Below are 25,621 nucleotides of genomic sequence, written 5' to 3'. Positions count from 1 at the left end.
TCTAAATCTGACCAAAAACCCATGATTGGGGAGCTCATAGGTACTGAGGGTGATCCTATTACTAATACCTGATAAATGGAAATAATATCAAACTGCCTTCTAAATGTATATCTTTTCTTTGAGTGTTGTTCAATTTTATTTTGTATCTATAAGGTTTTTGTCTGAATGCTGTTCTGTGCATCATGTGTCTGCTGTGCCTGTGGAGACCAGAAGAGGATGTGGATTCTCTGGAACTGAAGTTACAGGTTCTTGTCTCTGTGTGGCTGCTGGGAACTGATTCCAGGTCCCAACAACAAGTGCAATGTAAAGAGAGCATTCGTCTGTGAGGTACTCAGGCACAAATAGAGCGTCTGTGCCGTCCTCTCCCAAAACTCAGGGGTCATTGTGGAAGAGGGGAGGAGGGTTGTAGAGCTAGGGGTCAGAGGGAATTGGAGCAAAATCATGTCTTCTTGCCATGACAGGACCAAAGCATTCCAGACATCACAGCAGTTGTGGCTGCCTGCAGGAGATCAAGCCAGTCAACATTCCAGCATGGAGGGGAGGAGCCACAAGCCCCCACCACTAGCTTAGACCCTTTGGAAAGTTTCTGATTGCTAGGGTAGGGAGTGTCTGTTCCTTTAGGGGGTGTGGCTACTGATAGGTTGACTATACTCCTGTGAATTGCCCCACAACCAGTATGGCATCCAGCTGGAGATGCTTCAGCACAGGTGATCCTCAGCAGAGTCTGCTCACTCCCTTTGCCATCCCACCCCTGTTGCATATTATTCTCCTCCAGCTGTGTCATCTCCCAGTGTGCTAGAGGAAATACAGAGTGGACTGTTAGCTGAGGGTAGGATTCCATCTCAACAGCTCCGGTAGTTGTCAACCATGCTCAGGGAGGATTTTCATGATGCAGCTACTCTCTCAGTACACTGGTATGAGACCCCCTCACTCACACAAGGAAGGCTGATAAACTCATTAGTTATCCAGGCTAGACTTGTGTGGAATTATTCTTTTGACCTGCCATTCCTCCACTCTCTGGAGTGAGTGGGCCTTTGTTCATGTTTACCTAGGAACAAGTGGTCCAATAACATCTCATCTGTGACTCAGTGTGATTTAGGACAGTCAGTCACCTACCCACCGCCTGTGGAGATGACATCGCAGGACCTTGGATCTCTTCTCCACCTTCCCTCTCAGACACACACTTTCATCTTGAGTCAAGGACACAGACTCTGTTTGATTTACATAGTTATGATTTTTACTGTTTTAGGAAAAAATTAAACGAGAGTACAACACCATCATCTCCCTCTTCTATTTGTACAATGTATCAAAGAGTTTACACACTCAACAGTCAGATGCCTTGTTTTGTAGAGCAAACAACAAACTGACAAGCAAAATGTCTATGTGGAATACCCCTTTTTCTGGCTCCAGGCTCTCACCAGACTGGGCCTCCTGATCAGAGCTCAACGTGTTTCCTCTGGGTCGACCTCTCTGCAGCCTCCTTGGCCCTGAGCTCAGTCCAAAAGGCCACTTCCTTGTCTTTCAGCCCATGAGCTGCCTGTGTTGGGACTCCAATCTGCAGGTACCCTTCCTTCTGGTCATATTGTGGCCAATGGGGCAGCCCTTCCCCATTAGGGTTCCTGTGAACAGTATAAAAAGAGAAAGTCACCAAATCAACTGTGCTCTCCCCATGTGCAAGGCTACCATGGCTTATCTCTGCCAAGAAAGCAGTAACCTTCCACAGATGGACAGGTCTCTATAACCCATCTGGGAGAGCCTGTTCATTTTAAGAACATTCACACTGTGGTTTGGATACTAAATTTTCATCATGTGATACAGGCTGATACCAAGCTGGGCATAAGTGGAAATATTAAGAAGTGGTGCCTGGTTGGAGGAATCAGGTCTCTGAAGACCATGTCTTGAGGAGTGCTCAGACTCTATTCCTTTATCTTTCTACTTCCTTTCTGTTTAGAGACAGGAGCTTTTTATACAAACCTGTCCCTACTATGATATTCTGCCTCATCACTGACCCCAAACAAAAAGTCCAAGCATAACTCAGAATCCAAAATAAACTTTCATCCTTGGAGTTGGTCAAAAGCTAATACATGAAATTGTTACTGAGATGTGGGGCATTATCTAACTAATCCGGTGATACAGTTTAGAAGACATTTTAGTTGGTTCGTAAAGAGTTTGGAAATGTTTGGTGAATGTACCGCAAAATGCCTAGAATACAGTTAGTGAGGCTTAGAGGAGAGACCAAAGGGAGCTAATGGAAGGACAGAGAAGTCAATCTTCCGATCACTCACGTGGGAATAAGGTCTCTGTAAGGAACCATATTAGAAGCCACCCATGTTCCTTTGTCGAAATGAAATTATCTATATTTTGTCCACTCCCTGAAATTTTATGATGCCTGAGTTCAAAGTTCATGCACTATTTAACTAGCAGGAGAAACTTTAGGGAGTACAGCCTGCAGGCAGCAGCAATAGTACTTTCTGCTGATTGTAATCTGTTTACACTAAGGTTTAGGGTCAGAAATCACAGCATAAAGGTTTGAAATCCTGACTTTTTCCAAACAAGGAGCATGCTTAAAGTTGGGTACAAGGACAGTTCTGCTGCTCAGTGAATTAGTGTTCTAGAATCAAGTCTATTTTGTATAAGAAGAAAAGGAAATTACTTTAAGGAAGACTTAGGAAGCCACAAATCAGCCCATTTCAGGCTTTCAATATAAAATAGTTTTGAAGAATAGTTTTGTTTTGAGAAGACAGCACTAGGGATTCCTGCTCCCACCTCCTGCCTCACAAAGTGACCTAAGGAACTGATTCTCTTGAATTTATTTTCCCCATTCAGAGACTTGGAAGCTGCTACAGCTCTGTTTCATTGATCCCTGACAAATCTCAGACCAGAATTGCATTTCGGCATTGTCTATGTGGTGCTTGCTCTGTAAGCATGCAGAATAGAAGACTAATAGAGCCATCAAGGCTTCTACCTCGTTTCAATGAAAGTCTGGGAGGCCAGCAAGTGTGTGGGAGGCCTTCAGCCCCTGCTAGCAACACTGAGAGAATGTTACATGACATTTTGAGGGTGAAGCTGATGTTGCTATAGAGACCCTAAAAAATTAGAACTGGCAGGGCCAGGAACATTTGCCTAGGAAATGTTCGGACCGTAAGATCAGCCAGTCCCAGAGAGGTCCTGGAGGTGCAGACAGCAAGACCACAGAGGAGAAGTTTCCCCAGAATTCAGAGCCTGCATCTACCAACAGACCTCTAGACGCTTCAGCAGTTACGATTTGCCTCTTGTAGTATGGACTTGCTTTGGTACAATCCCTCAGTGGCACTCTCCTTATCTTCCATGTGACAGGAATGTGTGGACTTTGTCACTGGATCTTGGAAATGTTACTGCTTTATTGCAATGGAAACTCAAAACTAAGAGTTCCTGTGAGCCTGAGGAAGTCATTGGCTTGGACTTCTAATTAGTGTTGGAAATATTAAGATTGTGTGATGGGCATGAGCCTCTGCAGGTCACAGATTATAATATTAGATATTTAGAGCTTAAATATTCCTCCAAGAACATATGTGCCTTAATTTCCATCTGATGGTGCTACTGGGAGTTGATGGAAAATTTAAGAGCATCCCCCAGTTGAAGGAAGTTGGTCACTGGGAAGTGCCCATGAGGAGTATATTGGAATCTTGGCTCTATCCTTTATGTCTACTTTCTAATCAACAGGATGCATGGACCTTTGATCTACCCTATTTACCAGCATAATATCTGTATTGACACAGGACCAGAGGGAGTAGCCAAGTGCCCAAGAATTGAAACCTCTGGTCTGTGAGCCAAATTTCACAATTCATCTTTCAAACTGAACTATCTCACAGATATCGTCACACCTACAAAACTGACTAAGATTTCGTTGTAAGAGATCATAGGGCAAAGGGGTTGATTACTTGAGCATTAGAAAACACTCTTTCCCAAAATCTATGAGTCTTCACTCCATATATCAAACCTCACCCATTCCGAGCAAAGTTGGCCCAGAATTTCATCACCATCTTGCTGAAGTTGATCTCCTCTTCTGAGGAGCCCCCTGTGGAGGAAAAAGGAAGATGCTTTAACTATTTAAGACTTGGGTTACAAGACAGAGCAAGAGCAGCACAGGGAAACTGTAAGAAATACAATCTTTTGTCTGGCCATACTGCCCTCAGTGCATCTGATCTCTTCTAATCTCGGAAACTAAGTGTGGTCAGGTGGGAGAGATGAAGAGCCTTGGCCCTTATCACATACTTATGGAGTCAAATCTAACTTTTATGACAATCTTGCTTGAGAAGGCCCACACTTTTAAAGTTCAGATGTCTTTATTCTGTAAGCTCTCTGCCTTTATCTTCCATGTTCAGCTGCCTGCCGCTTTCCTCTTGGTGTACAATGTCAATGATGATAGTTACCTCTGACTTAGCCGGGTTGGTGGCCTTTAGATATGTTATCACTCTCTTATTCTCTTATTCACATATTCTGAAATGATCAGAATTGCCAAGGGCTTAAGGATCCATACAGCTTGGACACTCCCAGAGACAGTGGTGTATTTTAAGAGATCACTAGTTACACACAGCTGCTGAGAAAAAGGTATTGGGGACCTTTGTGAAAGCGTCCCTTATCATATAATATGAGTTATATAAATATATGATGTGTTTTAGATATATAGATAGCCAGATAGAAAGAAACTAAATAGGCCTTGTTAAGGTTAGCAAAATTTCAAATTTCCTGTCCTGATCCAATGTTCTCACAGGAGGAAAATCAAACCATGCCATTTTTGCCCTACGCAGGGCGTATATGGACCATCAGATCTTTTCATGTGTCACAAGTCAGGATTCTGAGGAGGACTATGGATGGAGATGTGCAAACACAATCTTTCATGTGTGTTAAATGGAATCTGTCTTATAGCTGAGCTCTGCTTCAGAGTATCATACAAGTCAGTTTAAAAGGAGAAACTCACTTAAGGCCATCAAACCAAGACCCAAACCCAGGATTCAGACCACCAACATCATAGCCAACAAAGATACCTTTTAAAAACGGGGCTCCCCATACTGAGAAGAGATCATCACCATGGTCTCCTATCAAAGACTTGGGTCTCATGTCTGATACAAAGCTTGGCCGATACTGAAACTCATACATGTAGGTAGGGGCTCCGGCATCTGTGGAGACATGGATTCATGCACAGGTCACATTTCCAGATACTCCTTAGGCTCTGTAGTTGAATACATGCCTCATCTACAGAGGAGATAAACATAGTTTTAAGAGTGACTTGTTTAGAGCTGCACAGCTGGTTGATGTGGAATTAGAATTTGAACAGGTGTTTATTGAATGAACAATGAATGCAATCCCTGCATGCAATAAATACACGGATGTGTTTTAATGATAATGTAGCTGTGCCTTGGCTCGAGGACAGTCTAGAACCACACGGCTGTCTTTTCTCCAGATGCCTTTGAGCATCCTTAGGGTTTTCTTAGCCCTGTAGAGCAGGATAAAGAAAACCTAGGCTGCCTCTCTGAAAATTAGGATAATTAAATTTTCAAAATCTATGGAGAAACTGGAGGTTTCATGCTTTATATCCATCTGTGTGCTTGGCCCAAGTGTAAGATCACCATTGTTGGGCGCTGCCTTTTGCCTGCTGGAGTGAACAGAGTAAACAACTTGTTTTTCTGTGCCTAAGCTGCTCTGAGCATGAGATCCTCGTGAGTTCCTGATGGCAGGAGAGTGGTTTCTGGTGGGTTTTACAGCTGAAAATCCCAGGAGCTAGGGCGTGGCTCTCAGTTAAGGATCCCTATATAAGCCTATAATGGGAATGCTTTGAATTTCTCACTATTTAGAATGATATTCGCTGTGGGCTTCCTGAATACTGCCTTTATCATTTTGATGCATGTTCCCTGGTATTCCTATTCTTTCTGGGAATCATGAATGGATGGTTAATTTTGTAAAAGGCTTTTTTTGTGTGTGTGTGTCTAATGAGATGATCATGTGGTTTCTGCTTTTTAGTCTATTTAAGCGGTGGATTAGGTTCGTTGATTTGTTGAACCATGTTCAACAGATGTGGTAGAATATGTTTGTTGAACCATCCCGGCATCAAAAGAGACCACTACAGACAAACAGATGCACAAGAATTGGATAACGGAAAGAATTGTGTCATTTAAGGGGACTTCCATGAACTAGTGTGGTGGGAAAGTGTTTAAGAGGGTTACAACCATCATCAGTGTCAATGATATGTTCTGTTGGCTATTGTGAGCCCTCCTCCCATCAGTTTTCCTGTCAATAAGCAAGTATGGAGAAAGGGGAGCATCTTGACTCTCTAATATAACTGTTGGGGTCCCTTTTGTGGTACTGGCATCCTTAGGCTAAAGGACTGTCAATCAGCCAGCTAAACAACCCTTAAGTCATCATCAACCTACTCAAATACTCCACAGATTCCTTGAGACGAACAGTGAAGAAAACCGAGAGCAGGGGCTACTGAGGGTTCAGCATCGCCAAGGCAGTTTGAAATAGCTTGTCCTGGACATTTGCTGTCACAGCACTGGTGAACTCTAGATGATCCTAAGGCCATGTCCACCCAGGTCAGAGGAGCAGCAGTTCTCTTGGCCATCTAGCAGATGGCCGCTGCGACTAGTGGGGAAGACCCAAGATGCAAATAGCCTTTCTCTGGACGCAAGCAGGCTTTACACGCTTACTTGGTGATAGGGCTGAGAAATGCTCGCATATACTCCCTCCTCCAGTACTGAAACATTAGCTCTAGTGTGAGACTTTGAAGAGTTCTTCTCTTGCCTAATTCAGTCATTCAGGCAGCACTGTAGTGCAAAGAAAGTGACAATGGAGAGCCATAGCAAAGGCACCGGCAGTAGAGGTGTTGACAGGCTGAGCTGCTGAAGTGGAAACAGCTGAACAGCTTGAGAACAGCCAGGCCAGGAAGACAGTGGAAGGAGAGATAGCAGGAGATGGCGGGGAACCTGGGTCGAGGAGGGAAATAGACAGTAAGGTGCTAGAAAAGGAAGACTGCAGACCCTGGCTGACAGATGATTTTTACAAAAGATATCAAGTCCTTTAGGCCAAGGGTTTCAGACCCTGGGTCCAGAGCCAGAGCTGTGACATTGACCAGTATTATGGGGTAAGGAACTTTACACTCATGGGCCCACACAAGAGCTGCAACACCGGTTGCTGCTAAAAACTGAGGAATTTCGATGCCTATCCCCACCAACTTTCTGCTTTTGCAGAAGCTTCAATGACAGCAGCAAAGGACTGGGGAGACCAGGCTTCCTGTGCCTAGACAGGAGCTGAACCGCTTGCAGGACTAAGGACGGCATGTGTGCCGTGTTGTTTCCCAGCAGGCATGCCTGTAACGTGAGAGGCTGCCCACTGCTTGACCCCACCTGCCTACACCCACAGTCAAGGCTGCCAAACACCAGAGCTGCTAGAGACCGGTGCTTGAAGAATCTCTCCTGGATTAATATCTGGACAGACCAAAGCGCCCCTGGCCAGCTGACGGATGACTAAAACAGGTAAACAACTGCCCTAATAAGCCAAAATGGTGACAGAAACAAGAAGAAATGGTCAATCTGAACAGATCAGTGTGGAATAAGGAGACAGGATCAGTAATTAGAAGTCCCCCATCAATAAAAAAATCAGATTATTACAATTTCACTGATAAACAGAACAACAAAGTAAAGGGAAGAGCTTGTGGTATTAATCCTTAGACTCTTCTCAAATATCTGTAAAATTCTTTTACTGAGAGTATCATTCGCTTGATGCTAACATAGGGCAGAGACACTACAGGTAAATAAAATTACAGTTCAATATCTTTCATGATCATAGACCTCAAAATCTCCAATGATATTTAACCAAATATGATTCAACAACATATTAAAAGAATAATCCGTGGGGCTATAAAGATGGCTCAGAGGGCCATTCATCAGGTTGGTCTCCAGGTCACTTCCTCATCTCTCTAGAGTGTGTGCTGGCATCACCTCTTAGATTAAATTGCATTTGAACCTTTTTCTCCCAGGCCCTTACTGGCAGAAGCAATACGAAACCTCACAGGCCATAGGGAACTGACCTTCAAGACCTGACCCTCCGCAGATTTCATATCTTTTTATGATGAAAGGCAGAGGCTAGAGGTCTGTCTGGCGAGTTCATGGTCTTACTCCTTTCTCCAGACTCACCTCTGTGACTACGGGCCACAATCACAGACGGAACACCAAACATGACATCTGCCATCAAGTCCAGGAACAGGCTCTTCTTTTCCATGGGGTCATCCGTCCTTCCTAGATACATCTCAGTGGCAGCAGGAATCAGATTCTCAGAGACGTTCTGAAATGGAACGGAAAGTGACCACCTAACCTGCTGCAATGGGGCCTCCGGAGGTGGTTGCCATGGCTCCTGAGCCACTTGAGTTCAGGACCAAATTCTCCTAGTTTGGGTGGTGAGTGGGTAAGAAGGCAACTTTTCAAGGAGGGTGTGGCCCAGGGAAGACTAATAGGACTTCTCTAGGTGAGTCATTTGGTTTTAATAGATTTTAACTTTGGAGGTTAAGCATCTCAGCAATATATCATTATTATCCCACTGGCTTCAGTGGGTAAAGTCCATCCATGTGACTGAAGCCACCCAATGGCTTGAGGGCTGCTGTCCAGTGGGTGATTTCTCCAGCTCTGTTCTGAATGAAGAGTGCCTTTCTCTTCACGCACACATATACCACCCTGCGTCCTTAAGAAAAAGCAAGTTTTGTTGTCTTTCCTTGTTCTCTGAAGAAAGACACTTTTGGTATCCAATAAGTTAACTTCAAAATATAATATTCCTGGGAAATGGAATAGAAAAGATACAAGTCATAAGTCTTGGAGCTATATAGCTTCTTTGTAGCTTCACAGACACCAAGGGGCCTGCAGATAACAGCACCCTGTGTATCAGATGTGCAGAGAACACAAATTCCGCAATCACCAGTGGTGTCCCCTTCTCTATAGAGCCTCATAGCACCTACGTAAGTCTTATGCCACTAATCCCTGCCTTCACCTTATTTGGTTTACTATCTTTAATTTTTTGGGGGGGGGAACTTGTCTGCAGTCACCACTGCGGAGGGGTTGGGCTGCAACTCACAAATGTGAGTTTCTTCACTTTAACATGGGAAAAACAGCAATCTGGAGCTGAGCCCCACTCCTAGGCCTTTCCAGCCACTGAGTAAGTGTGTGTTTCAGGGAAAATATACAGACTTCTTTGTTTCTCAGCCAATTTCCATGATTCCCTCAACACTTACTAGAATGGAGTAGGCTTGCCACAGGAGGAAAGCAGCTGTCTTCTGATCCAGCTTGTCTTCAGAGAGTGGGATGCCTTGAAACTGTTAAAGAAATGTTTGTGAACAGTCATGAATTATGAGAAAATGGCAAGAATCAAAACAGCCAAACAATCAAATCAATACAGAAAGAAACTTCTCTCCTGGGTCTTAATTGATATGAGGGTTCATGTTTGAATAAGTAAACAATGAAACAAATGAGCAGTACTAAGGTGTGTGTTGTTTTGTGTGTGTGTGTGTGCATGGGTGTATGTGGCTGTGTGTATATAATGTGTAAAATATAATATGTATCATATACAATATGAATATAAACATGAATGCATATTATATAACATCTTATTTATATTTATATTAAACATATTATATAGCCACATACTGTATATATATGATATATGTTCTATGTGCATTTATTATATAATGTCTATATTAATATAGTACACATTTATATACATACATATTAAAATATCTTCTTTGTAAGGAACATATTTTATATCTATCTGTTTATAAATACTTCAATACGTGTGTGTGTGTGTGTGTATGTGTGTTTGCCCACAGTTCAGGTGACTGAAGAAGCCAAAGCCAGCCCTGTGACTGTACACTTTTTATTATCCCTGAAGCTCTTCTCCAGAGTAGTTATAGTGCCATTGGTGTGTCCATACCTTGTTCAAACATCTGCAGTCAGAGACTCGACTCTACTCTAGCAGCTAACGGCCGTGCCCTAGCATGACACCAGCTCAGGACAGTCAGTGGAAGTTACTCTATGTTTCAGCCTGCACTCAGTGATAGGCAGATTCGCCCCTGAGACCTCTCTTGGAGAGTTAAAACTCTTATGGTTATCAGTCCTTTCTCTGTCCTGCAATCTAATAATTTCTTCAAGAATGACTTTCTTGAGAGTTGAGAAAAAAATTGCTTGACATTTGAAAGGTTTTGGAAATGTAAACATCTGGGGTGATGATACTCGAATTCTACTGTGGCTACTGTGGAGGACAGCGAACTCACTTTGGTGAGAGTTTTACTTCAACTTTCAGTCCTAAGGAGAGAGCATGAACTGAACTCAATAGCCTTGTGCCAGACTCAATGCTCACATCACTCCTTGAGCTCCCAACCTTGAAACCTCTCTAGATATCAGAGTCAGGGACACCTTCTCTTTTTCATATTTCAGTCATACTACCAAAAGTAAGCTGAAAGTACCCAGTTGGATTTCTTTGAGTCTGACCTTTTCTTCGACATATTAAAGAGTCAGTCTTGCTTGGACTTCAGAACTAACCCAATGACTTCTCTCTGACTCTAGGCAATTGAGGCCCTTTAGAGTCCCTGTGGAGATCTCCCAGGACCTGAGAGTTCAACTCTAAGGTGGAAGCTGCTGAGCCCCAGCCTGACCCCTGCCCTCCAGCGTCTTCTCCTTCATAGATGTCCTCTGTTGTTCCATCAGCACAGCTATTATTTCTGGCCCTTCCAGCTTATGAATTTCAAAACTTTTCAAGGAAAGGTAGTGTTTGGGAAGAGGAGTTTCCAGGACTAAGGTTCCCATAGGATAGATGGGCTTTCTGGGTGATACTGCCATGGAAATACTCACTCATGACAATGGGGACATATGTTCTGGTTTCAAAGAACACTGAAGTGAAAAGAAGGCATTTGAGCAGCAGGGGGTTCATGGCTGTGATTGTGAGCACACCTGTATAAGAGGTCATTTGTTCTCACCATTGGAATGAGCCAGCCAAACTCGTGCTTGGTGATGCCCACCATGTAGGGGACAGTGTTGAAACTCTTCTCGGCCAGGATCTCTTCTGGTGACTTTGGCAGCAACACTCCATCAATCACGGTGGGCAGGAAGGGATAGCTCTGGGAAAATGGAAATATAGTATCTGTGACTGTCCTTCCTAGGCCTGAGTGAGATATGTATACCACACTTGCCAAGGCTCCGGGAACATTCTGGAAGAAGTGGCAGGAAGTGTGTAATATTGGAAGACAGAGTGAAGGCTTGTGAAACCACCTTCTCTAGACAGCATTTTCTATTAATAATCTATAACCTGCACTGGACCCATACAAGGTAGGCCCTATCAACAGAAAGTCAAGGAAGAAGGGTCCTGTCCTTTACCCCTGCATTATTGACTATTAATAGACTCTAGTGATGAGGAGCCAGTGTCTTGTATGCAACCTGCTGAACCCACCAAACCCATGATCACACAGATAGCCCTGGATAATCTAACTGGGTTGCAAAATGAAATAAGCAGTTATGAATGTAAGAGAGAGATTAGTGAGAACAAAGGGAACTGGTAGGTTTTAGAGAGGTTGGAGGTAAAAGTGGTTAGTATGTATCGCACACATGTACAGAATTCAAAATTGTTTAAAAGCAAATTTAATTCATATTAATTAATTATTTTGTTTGAAAACACCATAATAAACTTAATATTTTGTATGCTAGTTTAAGAAAATTTTAACTGCCTCACCACAGCATCTTATCTCTCCATACCCCACAAGCCTGGATATGGCTTGAGAAAACCACGCTTAGTACTGCAAATCTAGTCAACTACCCATGGCTGTAGAGGTCATAGCTGTAAACCTAGTCAACTACCCATGGCTGTAGAGGTCATAGCTGTAAACCTAATAAACTACCCATGGCTTTAGAGGTCATAGCTGTAAACCTAGTCAACTACCCATGGCTGTAGAGGTCATAGCTGTAAACCTAGTCAACTACCCATGACTGGAGATACTGCAGAACTAGTCTCCTGGCCAGTGCTGGGGGCTAGGAGAGCAGGAGGGATGAGAAGAAAAGCAAAGTTGGAGTTTCCAGGCTGGTGGAAAGAGTATGGGACCCTCTGAGATCAGAGTCTCCTCCTTTACAGTGTATCATCCCTGTGTCCTTTCAGGGGACCTGTACTCCCTATTGATGGCTCCAGGGCTTCTCAGCCATCTGTCTCTGGAACATGAAAGGTTCTGGTGCATCGTACTCTATAGGATCATTATAAAAGCAGGAAATGTCACTTAGAGGGGCGCAGGTGACTCTGGGGGACACTGAGTTGCTGAGTGGGAACACTGGCCTGGGAAATAGATCATCCTGATCCTGCCCCTGGTCCTCCTGATCATGTTACCATCACAAGTCTCTGGACCTCAGCCTTGCAGACACAGATAATAGTACTGTTCTACATATGAGTATTAGTCCTTAATTATAAGATTCAGTATCTGTAATTCAGAAATCAAAGCCCCTTACCTCTCTGGGGTCTCCAACCAAGTCAACAGTAGCAAATTTCTGTGGAAACAAAGACAGAGAAATTGGGTAAGAAAACTTCCTTGTCCAAAGCTGATATTTAGAGCTTGGCCTTAGAAGCATTAGGTTCTTTCTTCAGAGTTTTCCTTGGCTAGGCCCAAGATCAAAAGAACCTTATCTTAAGTCTCTAATGGTCAGCTCTAATTGTCAACTTGGTACCACCTAAAATCACTCGTGGGGAGAGTTTCAATGGGATAGACTCTACGTTGAGTTGGGATGTGGGTTTGTCTTTAATAAAGTGTCTTAAGAAATTTAATTGGTGTAGAAAGATCCAGACTACTGTAGGGGGTACCATTTCCCAGGCAGGTAGCCCTGTATAGGACTGTATAACTTAGCACAAGCAAGCAAGAGAGCATGTATGCGTTCATTCACCTCGGTTCCCGACTGAGGATGGGATGTGACTAGCTCCTTCAATCAACTGCCATGGTGATTTCCCCACAATGATGGACTATAACCAGGAATTGTGAGCTAAAATAAACCCTTTCTCCCTAGGGGAATTGCTTCCTCATGCTATTTTATCATAGAAACAGATTTGAAACAAGGTCAGGGTCCTCAGGGCATGGTCACAGGGAGGATCCAAATGATGGGTTAGTGGCAGCAAAGGGACAGACTTTGGGACCTACTCAGGGTCTTAGGAACTCTGGAAAGGATGCCTGCTTCCAATTGCTGTGCTCTTCACCTCAACTCCTCTCACTGGTGACAATACCCCAGTGTCTCCTCTGCAGAGCAGTGGAATTAGGTCAAGATGGTGGTAGGAGGCATACCTAGAAGACCCTCCACCACTGTCCCTCTTTCCTCATTCCTGCTTCATGAATTCAGGCAACTACACATGATCTCAGGTATGAGGGACAGGTAAAGAAGATTGCAGATTACAACCCCATCTTAACCCTTCACTTCTCAGCTACAATCCACATGTCCCTTGTGTGGTTTAAAGCAGCACCATGTCTTCCCACGTGTCTGGGCACCTAGCCTGCCCCTCCACTACAGTTTACTTCCATGTAAGTCAGAAATCTTGGATGAACCATGTTAGTCCACCTGAGTTTACAGTAAGTCTATCTTTTAAATTAAGGAAAAATGCCTTCTAAACAGATAGGGTATGACTCTGAAATTCTGGAAAAAGAAAAGAACAGAAAACTGAGTAATAAAGGTGGTGCATTCCCAAGTATTTTCAGAACATTTAGACATAGCCCAGGCTAGACCATTTGTCCCAGAACATTTCAATTGCTGAAGGAGTCTTTTACAAAGCATTCATTTTCCTGTTCAGGGGACACTGAAGAACATTCTCACCTGGGCTCAGAAAACGTACACTTCCAAGATTACTATAACTCATTGTAACCCATGCTTTTCTTTATTGTAAGGTTGACAGTGATTGCATCACTACACTCTAACTAACTGGGTTCCCCTGCATAGGGGAAACAATCGCTACAATGCCTCCATTGTGCATTGGAGTCCCACAGTCCACGAGTATGATGTATGTACGTGCATGCTCACGCATACAAGTATGTGTGCATGCATGCTGGGACCAATAGATGATCATGGAAGTACTCCTACAAGATCCTAAAACTTGTAGCGTATTCTTGGATATGGGGTTCTCTTGGTTTCTTCAAAGTCACCAGCCATTCCTGTGCAAGCTGAGTCCCCTGTGTCATATGGAGAGTGGCTGAAATAGTTGCCTTTTCTCTGAGTATTAAACAATAGCCTTCTCTTAATTCTTGTAACACCTAACCTAAGCCTGACAGTGAAAGCCCTATGTTTGCATTGGCTCAGTCCATGAACAAGCAGAAACAACACAGTGCCAGAGAGCTTCTGTCTTCTGTGGCCTCTAGAGGAATCCTACAGACCATGGTTTTGAAGGTCTGCATGAAGGCACATAGATACAATTTGGTCACATGGGTAATAGAGATGAGATAGATTGAAAATAGAAGAATTAAACATTTTAGATGGATCTCTACTAGATTAATGAAAAATAATTAATAAAATTGGTTAAAGGATGAATGAATAGACAGTAGAAAGCTGGGAAAATATTGTGCTGGAAAATTTTTGTCAGCTTCACACAAACTAGAGTCACCTAAGATGGGGGAATCTCAATTATAGAATGGCCTTCGTTTCATTGGCCTGTGGACATGTCTTTGGGAGATTTTCTTGATTAATGATTGATGTGGGAGGGCCCAGCCCACTGTGGGTGATACCTTCCAGGACAGGTAGTCCTAGATTGTATGTGACATTTGCCTTAGAAGCCTGGTATTTCATGCCCTCACCACCCCTAATTCACTTTGGTGATTAGGTATAGAAGTATAATTTAAAATATACCTGAAAATAAGAATACCATGATATTACGCTTTGATAAGCTGAAGGATGGTCATGGAATTTCCTATAATGTTCTTACTGAGCACTTTTAAATTTATTTATTTATAAAAAAAATATTTATTTATTTATTTTTTACATGTATTTCCTGTTAAGGAGGCAGTGAGAACCAATTCACATCACAATATTGACACTGTCCTGAGAAGGGATAAGCTATTTCAGAAGACATCTGAATGAATCAAGCCTTTGGCCAAGATCATAGGGTGGGGACATAAGTATGGGCACACTTACCATTTTCAGTGTGACTTCCAAGAGCTCATCCTCTGTCTTCTGGCGCAGGCAGTGAACCATGGCAGCTGAGGTGGTGGTTTTACAGCCAGCAAGAGCAGCCACTTTCTATAAGAGAGCAGGGGTCAAGAGCACATCCTTTGGCTCCCTCCATGTAGACTGTGGCTTCTAGCCCGTGCCTGACTTCTGAAGATGGTAGAGGGTTGCTGAAAGTAGTCTAAAGGAACAAGTGTGGGCGCTGGGTACCAGAGTAACCTCTATTGCTGACTAGACATGGTTAGAGCTGGTTACACAATATCTATGTCTCTGTTACCTGTTCTGATAAAAATGGGCCCAATGTCCATTTCCAGGACCACTAAAGGATGAGGGATATTGTAAGAATAAGAAGCCTCTTAAGAAGCTGTTGGAAGTTAAAGATTTAAAAATCAAGAATTTCACTGCCTGATTTTAGCCTCACCTTTATCACTTGCCAGACCATTCATTCAATCCCCCTGTGTTTCACTTTCCATCAGATCAGGATGGTGATTAGATGTGACATGCACAGGACTCCAATACACTAAAATGTATGCAGAATTGTTGGAAGCCTGAATAATGTACTCAACATGGAACCTTTAATAAGTAAAGAATGCAGCTTAGATGTGGGTAATAAACCAGCCCTTCCTGTTTATTCATTCTTATTCAGGCATCCCTTGAGAGCCTCAGCTGAATCTTGCAGCAAGAAAGACTGCTAAGGACCCAAGGCGGTAGACTAAAGGGTGCAGTAGCTGTCCTAGGCAGCTCCTACCTTAGCCATGGGCCTGGCATCCCTCCCATACAGGCAAGGATTGAAGACGACACTGCTCTGAGAGATGGCCCTGTGGAAGAGGTTCTTGGCCAGCGGGGACACCACCTGGCAGGAAGAAGAGAAGAAGGGGGTTTGCACACAAAGGAGTGATCTGAGATTGGCTTATTCTTTAGGGTTCTGCCCATCTGCTCTGCTGCCATGGCCATTCATCTAGGGACCATGGTGCTCTGTGGGCATAAAAGTATCCTGTTCCTAGGGTCACCCTGGAACCACCTCCTCCAAAAAGACACATAACACAGTGAAGAAAGAGTCCAAAAACAAGAACCAAACAAAAAGAACATGTCAAGAGCCTTTCTCTACAATCAAACCACTGGAAAGACAATTTGACAATTCTTAGTCACAAATTCTGCTTCAGAATTATATTACTAAGAATTTATCCCAAGAAAAGTGATCACAGAGGCTCATAAAAAATAAGTGTTCTCCTATTATTTGTAATATTAAAATTATAAATAGTCCAAGGGTATAATGTGATTGGGTAAATAATGTTTTATTTTCACTTTGTAATACTTCGCACTTCTAAAAAAAGATACAAAAGACTGCTTCCCACTTAAGGAAACACTTGTTGCCAAATAGCCCAGAATGGGCAAGATTAGTTCTTTAGTTGAGGTTGACCTTCATCTTGTGGCCTTTAATCCTCAGCTTTCTGAGTGACAGGATTATAGATATGCACCATCACCCAGCTTCATTTGACAATCAAAAATATGAAATTAGTGTATTTGAAAATGCAGTGGTGGGGTGGTTCTCTGTTCAACTCAGAGTGAGCTAGGGTGGTCTTAGAAGTCACCAGTGCTTTCCATTGCTCCCCTCAATGCCCTCCAGTTTTATGTGTCACTTTCTACCATATAATTCAGTCCCAGAGACTGCCACCTTTCCTCCTGAGCATGGAAAGACCATCTGAAGACAGGCCTGCTTCTTCTGAGGGCCAGAGTCCCTTCACTATGTAGTCCCAGACTGCTGGGTGCCCGGGTCCCTTCCCTGTGCAGACCCAGGCTGCTGGGTGCCCAAGTCTCTTCACTGTGTAGACCCAGGCTGCTGGGTGCCCGGGTCCCTTCCCTGTGCAGACCCAGGCTGCTGGGTGCCCGGGTCCCTTCGCTGTGTAGACCCAGGCTACTGGGTGCCAGGGTCCCTCACTATGCAGACCCAGGCTGCTGGGTGCCCGAGTCCCTCACTGTGCAGACCCAGGCTGCTGGGTGCCCAAGTCTCTTCACTGTGCTGACCCAGGCTGCTAGGTGCCTGGGTCCCTCACTGTGCAGAGCCAGGCTGCTGGGTGCCCCGGTCCCTTCCCTGGGTAGACCCAGGCTGCTGGGTGCCTGGGTCCCTTCCCTGTGTAGACCCAGGCTGCTGGGTGCCCGGGTCCCTTCACTGTGCAGACCCAGGCTGCTGGGTGCCCAAGTCCCTCACTGTGCAGACCTAGGCTGCTGGGTGCCCGAGTCCTTTCACTGTGCAGACCCAGGCTTTAATCAAATAATTCCACTCATGCCTTCCCCCTTCCTATTTGGAGTTTATACCCAACACTTCTTAAGAGAAACCAACCCCAATGTTAGTCTAATTAACAAAGAGAATCTAAATAAGTCAGAAGTGGAGATGTGGCATGGTGCAGTGTACAACTGGTGCTTTTTATGGCCCATGGCACAGAGCTGAACTCTGAGTTCCCTAGGAGCTGAGGAAAGTTTAATCTTTAGCCAGCCACTATCTGATGCTGACTGATAAGTGGAGTCAACCTGAGTCCAGGTTATGAGAGCAAAAGTGCCAAGGCCGGACTGACTGGTCCGTAAGAGATATCTCCTCAGCAGACATCAAGTCTGGACATGAGGCCTGGTATCCGGGACACTTACAAGAACAGAGACACTCGCACCTCCTGCTGACTCTCCAAAGATGGTCACAGAGCCTGGGTTGCCCCCAAAGTTGGCAATGTTGTCCTGGATCCAGCGCAGTGCAGCTACCTGGTCCAAGTGACCCCAGTTCCCCCGACTGTGTTCATCTCCTGTGCTGTAAGACAATAGTGGGTAGATTTAGAAACGTCATAACTGTGCTCTAAGGGCTAGAGAGAGATTGGGACTCTATGTGAGGCTTCTGAGAAAAAGCCATCCTCACACCTCTGACAAGAGTATTCACCTGCTGTTCATCCCTACAGCAACGTTCAGAGTGGGGATTTACACTCACTGTCCAGAAACCAGGTGATCAGAAGTCACCGTGCATACAAACCAGGGTTTAAAATGTGCAATTCATCTGAAAACAAAACTCATAAAACATCTGACTACACTGACTCTTACTGTATACCACAGGCCAGCAGATGGAAACAGACTATGACAACAGATAGTGGAAAAACATAATTGGGTGAAGAGAATACAGCAGTCGAGCTGAAGGGTGGCACTTTAGATTGCACAACGAGGAAAGATGTCATTGAGGCAGCATCACTTATGGGAAACCTGAATAAACCATGTAAATGAGTTGCGCTGGTTCTTGCTGCCAACTTAACACAGTCCAGAACCGCCTGGGAAGAGGAAACCTTAACGGATGAATGTAAGAATGTCCCAGATCAGATCAGCCTGTGGCTATGTCTGTGAGGTTGTTGTGACTGATGATTTATGTAGGAGAGCCCAGCCCACAATGGATGGCACCATCCCTAGTCAGGTAGGTCTGGTTTACATAAGAAAGATGGCTGAGGATGAGGATGTAGAAAGTGGGGAATCAGCATCCCTCCTGGCTTCTGTTTCAGTTTCTGCTTAATTTCCTGCTCTGACTTCCCTCAGGGAGAAACTAGGACCTGGAAGCATAAACCAAATAAGTCCTTTCTTCCCCCAAGCTGCTTTTGGTCAGTGTTCTAACATAGCAACAGAGAGCAAATCAGGGCATGTGTTTGTGCCTCTGAAGAAGAGAACAGCAGTTCGGAGGCACAGTGGATACAAAGACCTCAGGGTCACAGGAGGAAAAAAGTGCAAATGTATCTGGTGTGAGATGCAGTCAGAATGGGGGCTGTGGGCCTTGACAAGGACATCTGTGTAACACAGAAGCATGCTGTAGAGAAACAATTACTTAATCAGTCTTCCAGAACACTCTGGCCCTGTGCAGGACAACGATAGCATTAAAATAGCTGTTTATAACAGTAGATAGTTGAAACAATATCAGGCTTGACATAAGGGACTTAGACTAAGGTTGTAACAAGGCCTTGTACTGATCCCTAGGGTTTGTACATAGTTTGCCCACCAAGGGTTCAGTATGGGAGTCCTGATCTATGCTGTATTAACATTTGGCAACAATAGGACTTGTGAAAATATATCACCTGAAGAATCCCCAGATGCCCAGGCGAAACTGAATAACGACAACAACCACATTTTCATGGACAGCAAGGGGCAGTCCATCATAGGTTGATGCTCCATCGATCACCAGTCCACCTCCATGGATCCACACCATCACCTAGACAATAAGATAATCACACTGGTCATAGGCAGCAGAATTACAAAGACTTCAGAAGTCATCTGGTTTGATTGCCTGCATCTAGACTGTGACTCAAGGATGTCACCCCAAACACACTAGTGTCCAGAAAGACTGCAATAAGCACTCTCCTTTCCACCTCTCTGAGATCAGCCTAAAATGCCTTGACACTAAGTGTCCCCATCTTTCTCCTCATTTCCATCCTTTAGCGATTTCAAGTTGAGAAAACCATCATGCAAAGAGCATGGACCAAGGACATCATGTCCTCCCCACAACCCCATGACCTCATGCCTGGGGTGTTCAACCAACTGAAAATAAGCAAGAAGCAGCCCTTGGACTGACTCTCCATCTAATGTCACTAACCTTTCAATGGTAAATTTAACTTCTCTGCAGGGAACTGATTGCACGATGAGAAACACACTAGCCTAGTGGTCCTGCTTCTACAGTGTCTCCTCCATATGCCCGAATCCTCCCACGCTGCTTAGTCCAGCTCACTGCTGCTTCCTCTGGCTAACATTACTTAAGAAACCACTGTGTACCAAAGACCGATAACACTTGAAGTTAAAAGGATGCAAAAGTTTGCAATTTGTGTGTGTGTGTGTGTGTGATTTAACCTACAGAGCAGAGAAGTACAAAATCCTATTTGTTTAAAAGAAATCATAATGTGTACTATGAACCAAGAGTTGCACTAAGCGGACTTAGTTGCACTAAGTTGCTTCTATATGAAATAGAGACTAATTCCCCACGCATCAGCTAAGAAAAGAAAGCACTTTGTCTGCCAGAATCTCAAAGTCTCTTCTCCTTACTCCTGTCCGTGGAGACTGGCAGGGTATTGGCATTCGGCTTGTTACACCCCAGGAATTGCCTCTTCCCAAAGCCCCTTTCCCAACCACCGGCCAGCAAATGGCAGCCTGCCCCATCTCAGGCCCTTCATTTCTGTGGGAAACGCTGACTCACGGCATCCTCTGCCTGTGCCAAAGGCAGTAACTGATAACAGAGACCTGCAATAAAGCCCAGGATTACTGACAAAAGGCAAAAGAGGCTGCCCGCAGCTCCTCCCCTCACACCTCTGTCACAGGTACTGTGTAAGTTATCACAGGTACTGTGAATCAAAAGGTGACATTCCAGCTACCTTTGGTACTCCTTATCAAACAGCACAGATTTGTTTGTTTGTTTTTTTAATTTAAAGGTCCAAAGGCCCATGCTATTGCCCTGTCTGCCAACTGTGTGCCCGAGCTTCCTCCACCAGAATATCAGTTTCTTTCATGTGAACTATCACATAGAATTTTTTTTAATTAAGGTGTTTTTTTAAGCTTCAGTTTATTGAAATTATATCTTAGCTGCTCTGGGATCACGTTCTCACTCCAGTGCAACTAAGAATTTTTATCACTGTCCTTGTTAGTGTGAGAGAGCTTGGAAGAATAAGATGGAAATCTCGGGTGCAGGGCAACCTCCTGCAGAGTCTGATGCACTCAGAGAGGAAAGAAACCTATGCCTTTCTGGAGGTAAACAGGTTTGGATTCAGGCCTGGACTGTAATGCCCTTGACCTTAGATGCCCTCATTCTCTCCCAGTGGCAAAGAAGAGTCCAATGCTGGACCCCACAAGTCTGGACCAGTGGCCCCATGCTTACGGGCAGCCTGCTGCTCTTTGTTAAGTCGGCAGGGGTATAAATGTTCAGGTAGAGACAGTCTTCAGAAAACTCGTGAGGAATGGTCTCCTTTCTGTTGGTGAAGAGCTTTGCGAGCATCTTCCCTGCCTCTGGGTCTTGGGAGCACCTAGGAAGGATAGAAGACACCCAAGTTCCACCAGATGGAAGGTGGGCAGGCTGTCTGAGGCCCAACCTTGCACCTGGAGGTTTGAGTTTGTTAAAGAAGCTGGTATGTGTGTGTAAGAAGGTCTACATGCTTCCCGGAGGAAACTCTGGATTCTCTAGCATTTTCCAATTCTGCAGAGTAAAAAAAAAATCGACACCTGTCCCCTTCCCAGAGCCTTTGGCTATATCCTAGGCCCAGGAGAGAAGAGTTCACATGCTGGCCTGTCCGTGATCATGACATCTTCTGCATGGCCTGGACTGTTGTCATGTTTAAGTCCCTACTGGGCTTTCTACAGTGGGTTACAGGGTGACATAGTACTCCATCAGGTAAATACCTTCTAATCCCTGGGACACTTTCATCAACCAATGATACTACTTCTAATGACAAACATACTCTGTATGGGTCAGGAACTGTGTTTTATGAATAACACAGCTTAGGAAAACTACACCTTTGTTCTGCTTCAACCACTAATATGCTGGGTGCCCTTGGGTAAAGACACTCAAAATTCTGGGTCTAGGGAAAAGTATTGACGCTAAGGGTCCTGCTGCCCTGGCTTGCTAATATTCTTCCCTTTTCATAGCCCAGAAATCACTGTGGCTGCCCTGGTAAGAGAGTTCAAAGGTCCAATCCAGAATTGAACTGATGGTAATTATGGGTCCTGTCAGCATGTAAACACTTACTCTTTGTTAACAGAAATCATTTAAGGCCTACACCAACCCCAGACATCTGTTATGATTCCCATTTATAGAATAGAAATCTAAGGCACAGATGTTAGACAGCTACCCCAAGGACAGTTAGCCAGTGTAGTTGCTTAGATGAGAATGACCCCATAGGTTCACACATTTGAACGCTTGGTACCCAGTTAGCAAAACTGCTGGGAAGGATTAGGAGATGTAGCCTTGCTGGAGGAGGTGTATCTCTGGGGCTGGGCTTGAGGTTTCAAGAGCCAAAACCATTCCCAGTTAGCTCTGCCAACTCTGCCTCTTGAGTGTTGTTTTAAGATAAGAGCATTCAGCTATTGCTCCAGCACCATTCCTGCTGGAGTGATACCATGTTCCCTGCCATGACATTCATGGACTCATCTGCTGAAACTGTAAGCCCCCAATATACCTTTTCCCCTATACTTGCCTAGGTTATGGTGTCTACACGGCAAATAGAGAGGGAGCTAAGACAGTTGGAAAGATATTGCTTATATTTACAAGGACAATGTCCCCATTAGGGCCCCAGTGGCTTACATAGGAGGGAAGGAGGTGGCATTCTTCACGAAGCTCCAGGACTCTGCAGGCTGTGGTGGAGCAAACCTCAGGAAGCCAAGAGGAGGCTTGGCAAAAGGGACTCCCAGGAAGACAGCCACAGGCTGTGCAAATCCTTCTAAGCTGACATACTTCCCCAGGACTTTACCTTGAACAGTGTTCACTATGGGTGGTGAGGATGGGTGCCCTGCTGGACAAGAGAAAATGAGGACACATCAGAAGAGAAAGGCCAGACCTGGACTCCAGGCAGGCTTGTTACTTTCTAGGTATGTGACCTTGAATAAGTCACTCAATCCTCTTGGCTATGGCTTTGTTTCACGTAAAATAAAGAAGACATGAGCTGCATGCTGGATGAGGCAATGAGGAAGGTGAGCATAATCTCCGGATACTGACCTCATAAGACAGGCCACAGACAACTCCCATAAGGAAAAGGTGGTAACTTGGGAGAGGAATAGGAGGGAGAGATTAGAAGGAATGAGGCCTTCTTATTGGTTTTATCATAGAGAGCCTCAGCCCTGCAGCAGAGGTGGGAAGATGGAAAGGGACAGGTATAAGCACAAATGAGCATTAGGTGCAGCAACCTAGAGACAGCATAACACTGGCCATTTCTGGGAAGAGAAGATGGCATATGAATACCACCAGGTGCAATCCAAGGGGAGTAGACAGTAATCTTGTATTATCGAATACATATCAGGAAGGACACTGAATTCCTGAGCAGAGGGCTTTATTTAGTATACAAATAGCTATGGGATCGAGAACACAACAGAGTTCTAGAACATCCATTTCATAGCTTTATGCATGATGACCCAGAGGTCTCTACTAGAATAAGTTCTTCTATAATTAGGGATAGAGATCTGCAGAGATCTGCAGATGAATATAGGGAACTTTAAGGTAGACTTACTTCCTGAATAGATATGGGGCCTAAAGAGAAAGAAGACAGAAGAACTAGGGCATGCTGCTGACTTCCTAGAAGACAGGAGCAGTTGGAGGATCTCTGAGCAGAAAGATGCCCCCAGACACGGGAATTTCAGTGCTGGAAGGAGGTCAGTGAGGGATAGGTCAAGTTCACGGCATGAAAGTGAGGGTGCACACTGTGCATTTGTGTACTGTAAGAAGCAAGTGTGAAGCCCAGGGACAACTGGAGCTGAGTGAGAACACCTACCAGGGTGGTGGCAGATGAAACGCCAAGGGGAAGGGAGGTAGGGACCGGCAAGAGTCCTGAGGAGAGGGAGAAGGCAGAAGAAACAGCTAGGGGTGGCCTATGCTAACTCAATGAGTATTTTCTACCCGAATGAAGTGGGAAGAATCTAAATGGCTCTGGGTAGAAGATAGAATGGATGGGATGGAAGTTCAAACAAAAATATAGATGCTGCTTAAATAATGTGGGATGTGCACATATTGATCACCTACTGTGTGCTACAAGTATAGATGCTCCTGGAAAAACAAAAAACAAAAAAAAAAAACATTGCTAAGTAGGAGTTACCAAAGCCATAGCAAAGATGAAGGAGCAGGAGTTGCAAGCAGACTGGATGAACTTCCTGAAGAGAGAATTTAGGTGGTTATTTCGATTTGTATGGGCATTTAGCAGCGTAGACCTGATCCTCTCCAAATTCGAACCCTTTCTCACTCTGCCTCATTCTCTATCCCAGCCTCTCACAGTGTCACACAGCTAAACAGAAAGGAAGTCTAGAAATTTCAACAAGGCAATCACCCTTAATGGGGAAGCACTGCTGTAGATTCTGGAGCTGGAGATAGAGTGAGGGATGATTCTAGGAGGCCTTGGATGAGCGCGTTCCCCTGGCAGCCTCAGTATCCCTCCATGCACAGATGGGTCCTGAGGTCCCATTACTACTGTACGGACCACGGATCTGCTTCCCATACCTGTTGCTTTGACTGCTGATGCCCTGCTCATCTGGGATAAATTGTCACCCCAAGGGTCTAACGACCCCAGAACCATACCCCTAGCCACCTACTTATCTGGGTCCTTTAACCTGTTCCTCCACTAACCCATCTTGATCACACAGAGTTAGTACACTTAAAATAGACACAGTCTCTAAATCCCCACGTTCCCTGGAACTGCCCCAACTAGTTAAGGTTACACCTCTGTCCCCTGACTCCTCTCTTCTCTGTCATGTAAACCACGTAAACCATGACAATGACCCTTGCTAACTGCTTCTGTTCTGTCTCAGACTGACACCAGTGATTTCGGCTGCAAGAAGGTTTACCCGCCTACTGGGGCGTGTTCTCATTGACTCTTTCCGCAGACGCCTAAGCACGTCCCGCCCCTTCTGCTCTCCGCCCCCCTTGTCCTGGTTCGCTTTTTAGGCTTTTTTGGATCTGATCTCCAACAAGATCCAAAGCAGAGAATCCGGATTTGTAAGTTTTCCCCTAAAATAAATGTCTATCTCTCAGTTCTGAGCCTGTGTGAGATTTCTTTTAAGCGCCCGATATCTCAGCCAAGAATTCCCCCTCTGTCCTAATTCCTTGATACACCCCCTTTTCAGGGAACTCTCAGGAAAAAAAATCGTCTTTTCAAATGCAGCTCTTGGATGATTTTACACGTGAAACTTTCCATGGACATACTCTATTTTAAATCCCCCCTTTTCTGTACCTCTTCTAGACCGACCACCACGGGGAGGCCACAGACACAGTCCCTCACTTCACCCCCACTGCAGCCCAACGGGGAAGGAGCCGGCACTGCCAAGCTAAGTTCCTCACTCAAGGACACAAAGCTCAAGATCACTGAACTTAGATTCACTCACTCTTTCTGTCCACATCCAGAGGGCAAACACCTCTAAGACACAGGACCTGTTTTTTATTTCCCTGAATGAGCCTGCACTCGCCAAGGCTCAGGACAAAGAATTTCGAATAGGCACCCAAAGGTACTTACCCTGAGTCAGGCAAGCAGTGAGAGAGATCAGGACCAAAGCACAGAGCCACATCATGGAAGGACAGTACCTTCAGGGTCCAGTGAGGTGTCTGGTGCTTGGAAGGAAAACACTGATCCTGCCTCACAGCTATAGACCAGACCCTGAAATCCTGCCCACTCTGCCAATTTACATGAGAAAACCAGTTGAAAATCCCTGACCCAGAGCTCTCTGGGTTTCTAGTGGGACCTCTT

General features: G+C 44.7%; 1 protein-coding gene across 2 annotated transcripts; it reads right to left on the bottom strand.

Annotated features, from left to right (window-relative positions):
• Window positions 1-1,220: 1,220 nt before the first annotated feature.
• Window positions 1,221-25,621, bottom strand: LOC130863433 (liver carboxylesterase 1). 2 transcript variants are annotated; one of them, XM_057753389.1, is made up of 14 exons: window positions 25,391-25,621; window positions 22,483-22,690; window positions 21,064-21,208; window positions 19,280-19,413; window positions 17,832-17,985; window positions 15,937-16,041; window positions 15,156-15,260; window positions 12,504-12,542; window positions 10,994-11,134; window positions 9,257-9,337; window positions 8,172-8,319; window positions 5,028-5,159; window positions 3,985-4,057; window positions 1,221-1,619 (listed from the first exon to the last, which is right to left on the bottom strand). In XM_057753389.1, exons 1-14 carry the CDS (start codon window positions 25,443-25,445, stop codon window positions 1,436-1,438), a joined length of 1,704 nt encoding a protein of 567 aa, XP_057609372.1. In that variant the 5' UTR covers window positions 25,446-25,621; the 3' UTR covers window positions 1,221-1,435. The 2 variants fall into 2 exon arrangements, with proteins under 2 accessions (XP_057609372.1, XP_057609373.1); XM_057753390.1 differs by having other exon boundaries at window positions 22,483-22,687.

The sequence above is a fragment of the Chionomys nivalis genome, chromosome 21 (assembly GCF_950005125.1).
Source record: "Chionomys nivalis chromosome 21, mChiNiv1.1, whole genome shotgun sequence".
Lineage (NCBI taxonomy): Eukaryota > Metazoa > Chordata > Mammalia > Rodentia > Cricetidae > Chionomys > Chionomys nivalis.
This window is presented reverse-complemented; position numbering and strand designations above follow the sequence as displayed.